Source organism: Rhopalosiphum maidis, chromosome 3 (assembly GCF_003676215.2).
Source record: "Rhopalosiphum maidis isolate BTI-1 chromosome 3, ASM367621v3, whole genome shotgun sequence".
Lineage (NCBI taxonomy): Eukaryota > Metazoa > Arthropoda > Insecta > Hemiptera > Aphididae > Rhopalosiphum > Rhopalosiphum maidis.
The window spans coordinates 63,652,857-63,664,171 of record NC_040879.1 but is presented as its reverse complement, the minus strand read 5'-3'; the positions used below and the strand labels follow the sequence as shown (position 1 = coordinate 63,664,171).

Here is an 11,315-nt window from a genome sequence, read left to right as displayed (position 1 = left end):
AATATATATACTTTATTTGAATCTAGGACGTTTCCCCTCGTGCCTTTCCCCCCCTGATACAATGGACGTTTATCCCCCACTCGAACGGGACGATTCCCCCCCCCCCGGACAAAAATAAATAAATATTAAACAATAATAATATAGAATGCAAATCAATAAATGTACAAATGATTATTTATAAATTATTAATGATATATTTATTTTAACATGAATAATGTAAACTTGATTAAAGCCTGTAGGTGCAGTTGAAAATGTTTCATCCATATATGTATTCGACCAATATTTTGAAGTTATTAATACTTTCATTGATGATAATGATTTTAATACCTCGACTTCAAATGGGCAAGCTCTATGATTAGTTTGGTCAATTGTAGAAACAATAACTTTAATACTGTCATCGGTTGTAATACTTCCTTGACAGTTATTTTCATTATTTTTAGATTTTTTTATACAATTCCAATGTATCCCCAATTTAACACATTTTTGTTTAACATATACAAAATTTTGAAATATAATTTTTTTACCACCTCTTTTTGTTTCAATTATTTCTATTATATCCATTATGAAATGTACAAGAACGAACTGTTTACGCACAATGTTACGAACTATACTAACTACTAAGAGACATAAAAGCAAAAAATTTTGTTTAGATAATTAGGGGTAGGTTTATAAATAATTACCCATTAAATTGGGTAATAAATAAATAACGTGAATGATGATAATCGATATATGCCGATATGATATAATGATATTATATTATGATGATCGTATATTTCGGGTAAATCTAAAGAACCTATTTTCAAACCTATGTGTAAAAAAGTGTATATTGAGTCGGGAAGGAAACGTCACAGTCTGGGGGGTCCAGTACCGTTAAGATTCCCGGGGGGGACGTCCAGATACCACTTTATTTTAATATTGATAATACAATTGAGTTTAAAAAAATTAAATGATCTAAATTTTTCTCCGAACTTAATTTTTTGTAATATTTTATTCAATCAACATTATAGCAAAAGAATACTCAAGCAAAATTTGTTTAAACTTAAAATAAAAAGTTATAAAATAATTTACTATTTATAGTACAGATTACACGGTATATACTGCTAGTTGAGGACGTCGTGGTCTACTTTATCTATCGCCCAAATCATGAATGACATTAGTCTAACATAGTTTAAAAGTTGTCTAATAATCTTTAACAACTCTCTAACAAATTGTGTTGCTAAGTTCACATAGGTGTGCTACAGCTAGTGCCGGATTAACCTATAAGTAAATCAAGCACTAGCTGCTTAATGTACTCAAAAAAATTTAGCTCGTAAAATGGGCGGTATTTTGTATTAATAAAATACAAAATTATTTAATAAATATAAATGTATTTTAATATTTATCTATATAATTTAAAAATGTATTAAACGAATTAAATGTTTTTTGACATGATTATATTGAATATTATTTATATTGATTTATAAAATTTTATTAAATATATATTTTTTTAATTTGTAGTTCAAAAGCACGATTGAGATACATTTTAGGTATATACCCAAAGACTGTGATTCGGGGTTAATTGGAGGGGGCTTAGCCCCCTCCTCAAAAAAAAAGTTATTGAACATTTATAAAAATATAAAGTAAGTGCTTATTTTACAACAATAAAGATAGATTTAAGCCCCTCTATAATTCAATCAACTTAACTATTGGGTATCTTCGGTTGGTTTTATGATGGTTGTTCATTTCTTTATGTAATATGTTATGATCTAACCATACATACAGTGGTATAATTTTTAGGAAGGATGGTGGTGGCGCCTATCATAATTAATTTTTATAATATTAAGCCTAAACCTATTATAAAGTGTCGTAAAAACCAAGTGTTCAGTGTGTACCGCACACGGGCCACAGGCCTCATACTAAATTACAGGGGCTCTAGATTTTGATTTTCACACAGGCCTCAAGTTGTCTAGTAACGGCGCTGGTCATATAATATTAATGGTTTTAAAATATTTATTTATTTTGTAATCAAAAATAATTTTGTTAAATAATATTATCTTCCCAACGGTTGTTATATTTACCACATCAACTCCTGTGCTATTGCCTATAACCATTGCTTATTATTTTATTGATTTTTTTCACGCACATAACAATAATACGTATAAAAGTTGTTCACTTGATACAATTATTTGTGTATAATACATAATGATAAATAAAATAGGGGGCGAATATTTTTTATTTTTTTAATTTTGCCCTGGGCACCAAATCTTAACGGCACGGCTCTGGGTACTTTCTTTTGTTGGTATCTCATAATCACAATGTTTCTTTATATAATTATTTAAGGAGCCGCTATACCAGCATTTGTTTTCTCTGTCTATCTCCCACATACAATATATAGGAATAAAAATACTCCGTATTTCCACGATTACGATTCTCTGGTTCAGTTTAGGGCAAAAGCCCCTCTCATATATTTTATAAAAAAGAGTATTTCCTATGCATTGACCGAATGGATTTTTAATATTTACATTTTTTATAAATATAAGTATGTTTTAATTTAAAATAATTTTGATTATTTTTAACCATTAATAATTTATTCAAAATTGTAAATATTAAAAATCCATCTTCCGTATTCGTTTTAATTATTATTTAATTAATAACTTCATGCGTTTCAATTACAGTTTTTGGTAAACTAGTGTGGACAGTTGATCAAATATTTCGTATATTTCTTTTAATAAGAGCCATATCTGACAAAGTTAATGTATTTACATTTTCTCTTTGTAATTCGGAATGTAAAAGTTTAGATGGCTTACTTGAAATATCTACGTCAGCTTTTCGTTTGAGACTATTGCTAATTTTTTGCCGGTTCAAAGTTTTTTCATCTGATTTGTTGTTTTTGTGATCTTCAAAACTATCATAAACTGTGTTGGAATCATTGATTTTCAAATAGCACTTACATGTACTTAAGGAGCAAGTCCGCCGACTTCTTTAGGAATAAAAATTGTTTTATTACGTTCACTTCTCATTACGTCCATTATAATGTTGAATATAGATGTGCTTTATGCTCGCAATAACTAATGGCGCATGACTGTACGTATAGGTAATTTTGAAAACTAGTCTACAGTAATCGCGTCTAAATACGATAAGTCTCTTATTAATACACGACATTGCTATTTGGTATGCTTATATTATGCTCGCAATAACTAATGGTGCACGCCCGACTGTACGTTTAGGTAATTTTGAAAACTGGTCTAATAATATACGAGGGACTCAATTCACCGCTTTTGAAAAAACAGTAATTTAGTTTGGGTTCAATTTACCTACGCCCGAATGTGGTAAAGATGCACGGATTGAACACGTTTTGGTTGCCGCCCAGTCACACTCTCGTGGCACGGAGTATACAGAATATAAAGTATCGAGTACGGATAGTTTAAAACAAGTAACAACTTATTTATATTGAGCCACACTGCCTACACTCCCAATCATCTCTTGATGATTCTATAATGCGGCCGTATCCCGTTTCTTTGTCTGTTGTTTATTTTCTAAATTATTGTTATTTCAAAACATAGTTATGAAATGTACAGCTATATATAAAGTGGACCATTTATCGTGTAAAATAATCGTAGCACAATATTATTTAAAATTATCATTTGATAAATCACTGATATAATCGTATTAATAAATAAATAAAATAATAGAACGATGACAAAGTCGAGAATAACTATTAATGCTAACTTTAATCTTTTATCGTTATTAAACGTATACCTATTGTAATAATTTGTTGCAAGATTGGTACATTTTCATTTTAAAGGATGCTATAGTGATAGTTTTTTTTTTTAAATTTGAGTTCAAGTGTTGTTATATTTATTTTAAAGATTTAAACAAATAAAATAATAATATAGTTAATATAGTTAACTATGAGAAATTAATAAAAATATTTAAATTTAAAAAAATTTATAAAAAGTGGTCGACTCAAAGTATGTCAATCGTTACATAAATACTTTTTGGATTTTAGGTATAGGTAAATTTAAACCACTACATAGAGCAGTGGTTTTCAAACTGGGTGCCGCGGTTTTTCCATAAAATACTGATTGCATTGAATTGTGATATATTAAGAAAATGCGGGTATGTGTCAACTATTCGTCCAAGAACTAAAAATATTTGTTAGCCCATCAATCTCATATTTTTTGTTAAATGTATTTATAATTATAATTAATTCAAAACAATTTTGTTCATTTAAAAAAAAGACCAGTGTGCCGTGAAAATTTTTTGAATTGTACGGTGTGCCGTGTATAATAAAAGTTTGAAAACCACTGACATAAAGCATGGGTATAGGGAACAGCGCGAGCATTACTTCTTACCCCAAATACAAATTTAAAGGTACAGCTATATACAAGTGAAAGCGAATATATTTTATATTTTATATATATTATACATAATTTTTTTCGTATAACAAAATTTTGTATAATATTAGGGATAACACATACACAATATGTGGTTAAATTTTACCCGATTATTCGTCCTTGGTATACGAGTATGCAGGCACTCAAAACCACTCGGATACAATTGAAATCATTACAATGCATCAAGGGCGCACGCGCTAGCATGCTTGTTATTTTCGGGCACAATCGATCTTTTGTATTGAGACGGAGCCGCCCGAATTCCACCCCGCCGAAGGAATGAAATACCGCGTGCGGCGGGTGGTCTAGTGGCGAGTGGTAATCGTGGTGAGCGTGGGTGGGGTTGGGGAGGGTGTGCGCGCGTCCGCAGCTACCTGCTATTGCCACGTTAACAAACGATATAACACAGATTTCACCAAAAATATGTTATGTACCACCCCGTGCAGACTACCGTCCAGTGTTTTCGGCAAAGATGTACCTACCTGCTTAATAATATGACCGTTGTTCGAAATTCCGCCGTTGGGGGGCGCCCGGTCGGCCATACAGCACAAGACACCAGTAACCACAGGCGACAGTATTCTAGTTTGTGGCGACAGGTTTTCATCGGCCTTTCGTAGTCGCACGTACATAGACAAGAACCACCGCCGTCGACGATAGAAATTTCGTTTTTCTCAGTTTCTTCTCTCCGATCAACGCAAGTAAGTTATAAAACCGTAGCAGGTATAATAAAACCAATATAAATATAATAAAATACTATAGATCTTAATTAAACCTTAGTGAGTACTGAATACTCGTGTAATAGCTGTACCCAATAGCCGTTACGCGTCTAACGCTATTGTTTCGATTGCATACGTCGTATTTTTAAAATCGACAATAATTCGAACAGTTAATCCGTAACATTAAGTTAAAAAACTATTTAATTTTATTCGATTAGGTAGTAAAATATTTTACCTATTCTGAGAATGTCAATACATTAGAAACCGAACACAGATATTGAATGTATAGTGTTCTACATAATATATACAGTGTATAGTAAAACCTTTTTGAAATTGCGCATTTCACCTAGAAATTAAGACTTAGTTTACGAACACCTGTTTTTATCGACATTTATTTTTATTTGATTTGATGGTTGTTGACCATTGACCATGTCAACTACCTGTAGCGTAGATGGCTCCCCACACGTGTGCTCATCCTATTTTTTTTTTATGATGGGAATGTGTAGAGATAACAAAACCAATAGATGATATCATTAAATTTATGATTATTTTTTTTTTTCATTTCCTCAATTGCTTCTAAATAGTGTGTACTGAACTGCTCGCTTAACGAAATATCAGTTATTGCATACTTTTTTTTTTTTATAGTTAATTCGAATTTATGTTCACCATTATAAGTTTGATACGTATAATCTCTAGGAGTGAATACGGACGATTAGTATGACGTCACGTACGTTATTAATCCTTATCAACATTTCATTTTGGATCTAAACAAAACAAAATACACATTTGAAATGTATATAAAATAAAAATGTTCGTAAGTTATAGTCTTTTAAAACATCGAAATCTATTGATCTATTCTCAAAAGAAAAATGCAAAATAAAAAAAAATGCTTTTAGCTGTTTTAAATTGTTTTAACAAACAAAATTAATTTAATAATTTATTTTGTATACATTTTAAATAGGCATCTTAGTTTGTTTGGATCCAAACGATACAGTTAATAAAATTTATAACATTTGATAACGCGTATATCGGCACTAATCGAGCATATAGATAAAGATCTAATGTGAAATAACTGAGATACTTAATAGTTATATGGTTTTAAGTAGGCAGGTAACATAATATTATCTATTTCTTTATTAAAATGTTCAGCTACCTTAACATTTAATGGACACACAGGATACAATTGTTTTGGAACGATACTCTTGAACTTGTTAGTTAGTTGTTATCCAAACAATAATTTGGTTAATTAGCGCATCCGTGGTGGCCTCACTCTTGTCAACTGAAACAAGACCGCTTAGAAATCAGTTTCCAACCGTTCTCGTGTATTAGCGCATTAAAATCAATTTGAAACCAGTTGCACAATACAGTCAATGATGAGTGATTGGTTTGAGATTTCCATTACAAAGCAGTTGAACAGTGTACGGAAGGGCCTGGAAATTTATATGTATACACATATACATTGTACATATCTTGACCAACCTACCCTATAGTAGTTACTTTAAATTGTACATAAAATAATAATATTGGCCTATTATTAAATTAGCTGGTGACTGGTATAATAGCACCATAAATATATTTACACCCTAGGTATCTATACAGTATACATACTGGTCTATTATAAAAAAAAATAGAAATGTAATCAACATAATAATAACTACAATATTATGTTAATTCACATATTTATTTAAAATATGTTTATTGCACTTTAACTTTTGAAATTCTATTATATTTATTTATATTGTTTATACAATAGAAGAATCAACATCAATTATGGGAGAAAAATTTAAAGGTTTCGAAGCATGTTTCAATATGACTTTTAATGCTTCTAATACTGCTCCGTTACTGTAAGTTTCAGTGTACTATAAATGTTACATTTATATATTAACTAACATACATATTTCTAAATGTTAATTTTAGATATTTACGAGACATGAATATTAACCGTAAAGAAATTGAAATTAAAATTGCTAAAGGAACAGTTAGTAAAAATGATATGATGGGACAATTAAAATTTGAATTGCAGTTATTTGACTCTTTGCTCAAGAAAATTGATGTAAGCTTGTACCTATTATATTATAACAAACCATCTTTATCAAGTTTGTTTATTTTTTCACTTCTTTTTATTAATGCAGAGTAAAACAAGAGAAATGAAATGCTGTACAGTGCTTAATAATGTGATTTCAATTTTAACCAAACGTATCAACAATTTGTGGAATACTATATATTTACTTTTCGACATCAATGATGAACTTGAACCAGAAATACTTAACGTTTCAGAAGACTTTGTAAGTACCTAATAAATATTCAAATCAATATTATTTTATTATCTTTTTAATTTTCATATTTATCTATTTAATGTTTTTACTGTTTATAACTTTCCTTATAAATTATGTCCTGATGTCTAGTGGTATATTTGTATATTTGGCCGAGCATACAGGGCCCCTAGTATTTATATTATGACATTAAAAAAAAAACTAATAAATTATTTTTATAAATTCAAATGATAACTTAAAAAGTTCATTTTCAAGTAGGTAATAATGCTGTAATGCATTGTTAAAACAATGATAAATTGTTAATCTTAGTAACTCATTGCCTAAATGCTTGAAACTAATAGTATCTAAAAGTATCTAAATAAAAATAAAATACTTATACAGTTACACAGCATTAATGTATAAATAATAAATAGTAAATATATTATAGATTATTGTAATAATATAATAGTTATTTGAATTAATAAATTTGCTTAACTTTGTTTAAATTATATATGAATAAAAATGTCAAACAAATTAATTTAAATAAAAATACCATTAAAACTTAAATATTTGAACATGAAAATATAATATACAAGAATATTTCTACATTATTTTATCTAATCTCAATTATAAATTATTTTGAAAAAATAGAATATATTCATAGTGTGATTTTCATACTTTTCAATTGAGCTTTCTTTGTCGAAATTATCTTCCTAGTAAATTAACGTATACCATATGTTCATGGAAACAGGATACATTTTATCACTCATTACTCTACAATTAATATTTTTCAATTGTGTTTGCAGGACGCTAAACTAGAGTAATGCATCATAAATTCTTATGACCTACAATTTTTGTAGTATTTTATGAACTGGCATCCCCATTTTAAATATCATTTTTGAATTAATCAATTTTTTATAAGCAATTTTGATCAATAAAATTTTACTCTAAACCCAAAATTGGCAAAATTTTAGTTAGATATAATTTTTTTTAAAAATGTATGAAATTTGAATTTTATTTTATATTTTTGTTCTTTTTATTCTTTTTTTTTTTCATCATATAATACATTTATTATTAAAGTAATAAATTATTTACTATTTATGAATTTTTATTTTATTTTATTATTATACATTATGAAATTATATACCTAATTTATTATAAAAACATATATTTTCAGAACAATGATACTATACATTTCTATTTACACTTTAATTTTAAAATATTGTATGATAATATTATAAATTTATAAATAGTAAATAATTTATTACTTTAATAACAAATGTATAATTTATTATGTGATATTTAGAATAAAAAGTACGTACAAGTAAAAAAAAATCAAATTTAATACATTTTTTTAAAAAATTATACCTAGTTTCAATTTTGCTAATTTTTTGGATTAGAATAAAAGTTGAATGATCAAAATTGTTTGAAAAAAATTAATCAGTGATATGATGGGTGTTGTCATTAAAAAAAATTAAGTTGTGCTGCGTATGTGCAAAATACAAGAGTTAAAAAAAATATAAGTCTTAAGAATTTATGATCCATTAGTCTAGTTTAACATCCCGCAAGCCGAATTGAAAAATATTTACAGGATAGTGAGTGATAAAGTATATTTTATTTTCACAGATACACGGTATATTTATATTTTGTTTAATAATGTAGGTTTTAAAAAATCTAAAAAAATGTTGATGATTTGTTAGATGTTTTTGATTTTGTACTAAGTGCACATACATTACCATTGCAGAAAACATATTTTCTAGTTAAAGACCTAATTTTCTTAATACCTAATTATCATTGTAGAAATTTCACATAAAATATGTATTTATTTATTTTCAGTTATCATCTCGCTGCCCTACCTGTGCTAATTGTGAAGTATCAATCCAGAGGATCATTAGCAGTATAGAGGTAAGTTTTTAACCAAACAAATTATGAGGATATAAATTACTTACATTAATTGTTGATGAAATGTCCACATTTGTAGATCATTTCATTTAAAGACGATGCAATTTTCAATTTTTCCTCATCTGATTTTCCCAAAATTCTTCAAACAACAGGGTTTGTAGATAAAACGTTGATGATTAAGGAAGTATTTCGAAACAAGAACATCAAAGGAACAGTAATCACGACTCCCCGCAAGTATGGCAAATCAACAAATCTAAGTATGCTTAAATACTTCTTAGAAATTCAGGTAGACTCTTTGGGAAAACCAATTACTAAGGCAAAGTCAGGGAAACCAGTAACAGATACGAGTAATTACGAACTATTTAAAAACCTTAAAATAAGCAAGGAAGCTAAAATAATGAACGAACATTTTGGAAAACATCCGATTGTGTATGCAAATTTTAAAATAGAAAATGTAATCAATTCTTATAGCAGTGTTATTGAAGGATATAAAGAAATAGTTCACAAATCCTTTGAATTACATAAGTATTTACAAACAAGTAATAAATTGAGTAGTGAACAAAGGAAACTGTGTAAATTATGGTGTGGTAGTGCAAGTTATAGAAAGATCGATTATAATGATGTTTCACTTGGTCTCAGATCATTATGTAAATTTCTAACAAAGCATTATAATAAGCCATGTTTTGTACTAATTGATGAACTAGACTCATTAACAATAACAGGTACAATAGCAGAGACATTGGTTCCAGAATATAAAAATATTTTTGTGTTTTTGAGGCGAATTTTAGTATTTTTAAAAAACAACAAATACGTTTATCAAGCATTTGTGACTGGAAAATCAGTCTATAATATTCATGGTCTAGTGCCTTCATGTATACAAATACAACCATTTTCTAACTTTCATGGGTTTACTGATTACTTTGGATTAACTAATAATGAGTTGGAATATCTTTTCAAAAAACAGGAATTTAAAATTGTAACGACAATAGAAGAAGTTAAAGCTTATTACGGTGCATATAATAAAATTGATGTACTTACAAAAACAAAGAAGCAAATATATTGCATGTGGTCAGTTTTAAATGTTTTGAAACGTAGAAGAATTGATAACTATTGGCGAGACTTTGGAACTTTTTTTTGTAACTTTTCGGTACCAAATATTAGATCGATAATGGAAAAATTACTTGCTAATGAAAATGTCATGGTTATGTTCTATGATTCTACAGAATCAAAAACTTATCCAACTCCCCCTCCAGTTTTTAATCCATCTGAAAACCACTTTACTAAGAAATCATTAGATTATTTGTTCAATATGTTGTTAGACTTAGGTTATTTGACTTGCAGTACAGCATCATTAATGGTTCTAGATATACACAATAGTACAAACAGTTGTATAGGATATATAAAAATACCAAATGAGGAAATTAGACATGATGTTGACAGTAAAATAGCATTATTATCTTAGAATCATTTTTTGTTATTTAATATTATTAACCTAGATGTATTATGTAAATTCCTATTTGAAACATTATGTTTTCTCAGAGATGTATGATAGAAATCGTTTAACTAAATATGATGAATTTTTTTTTAATCTCAGTACTTGTTGAATATCGAGTAATCAATTTATTAAAATGAGTTTTTAAACTACGAATTAATTTTTATAACTTCAACAGTGCAATTATTGCCATAGGTTATTTTGATTTTAATAATTATTATATTTATAAGGATATTATTTTTATTTATAATTAAAATATGTTATCTTATTTTTAAGGTATGTAACCATTTTATGTAACAATTTTTTATTCATAATTTTTATATTACAGTACAAAATTGTGTAATAGTATAAATATATCCATAAATTATACTAAAATATAATATAAACACTTATTTATATATGTATACATTTAATTTTAAGTATTGTCATACCTAATATTCAAATATGGAACAATATGGGTGTTAAGAAATCTAATCTAAGTTTATTTATATTACATGTATTATACATTAAAAAAAAATTAGAATACAAATGTAAAACTAAAAAATAAATGGCTTGTCCTCAAAAGTGTTTTATCTTATTA

At 27.8% G+C, this 11,315-nt stretch overlaps 1 protein-coding gene across 1 annotated transcript; it reads left to right on the top strand.

The window, feature by feature from the left end:
- Positions 1-4,970: 4,970 nt before the first annotated feature.
- LOC113556950 lies at positions 4,971-10,705 on the top strand. Its single transcript, XM_026962197.1, has 6 exons — positions 4,971-5,071; positions 6,843-6,927; positions 7,007-7,142; positions 7,222-7,374; positions 9,178-9,246; positions 9,323-10,705. Exons 2-6 carry the CDS (start codon positions 6,860-6,862, stop codon positions 10,703-10,705), a joined length of 1,809 nt encoding a protein of 602 aa, XP_026817998.1. The 5' UTR covers positions 4,971-5,071; positions 6,843-6,859.
- The last annotated feature ends 610 nt before the right edge of the window (positions 10,706-11,315 follow it).

What these genes read in the sequence shown, in the direction of transcription:
- LOC113556950 (XM_026962197.1), top strand. Translation starts at nt 6,860, where the DNA reads ATGGGAGAAAAATTTAAAGGTTTCGAAGCATGTTTCAATATGACTTTT. An exon ending in CTTTGCTCAAGAAAATTGAT is followed by an intron (nt 7,143 to 7,221) that starts GTAAGCTTGTAC and finishes TTATTAATGCAG; the next exon opens with AGTAAAACAAGAGAAATGAA. An exon ending in GGATCATTAGCAGTATAGAG is followed by an intron (nt 9,247 to 9,322) that starts GTAAGTTTTTAA and finishes CCACATTTGTAG; the next exon opens with ATCATTTCATTTAAAGACGA.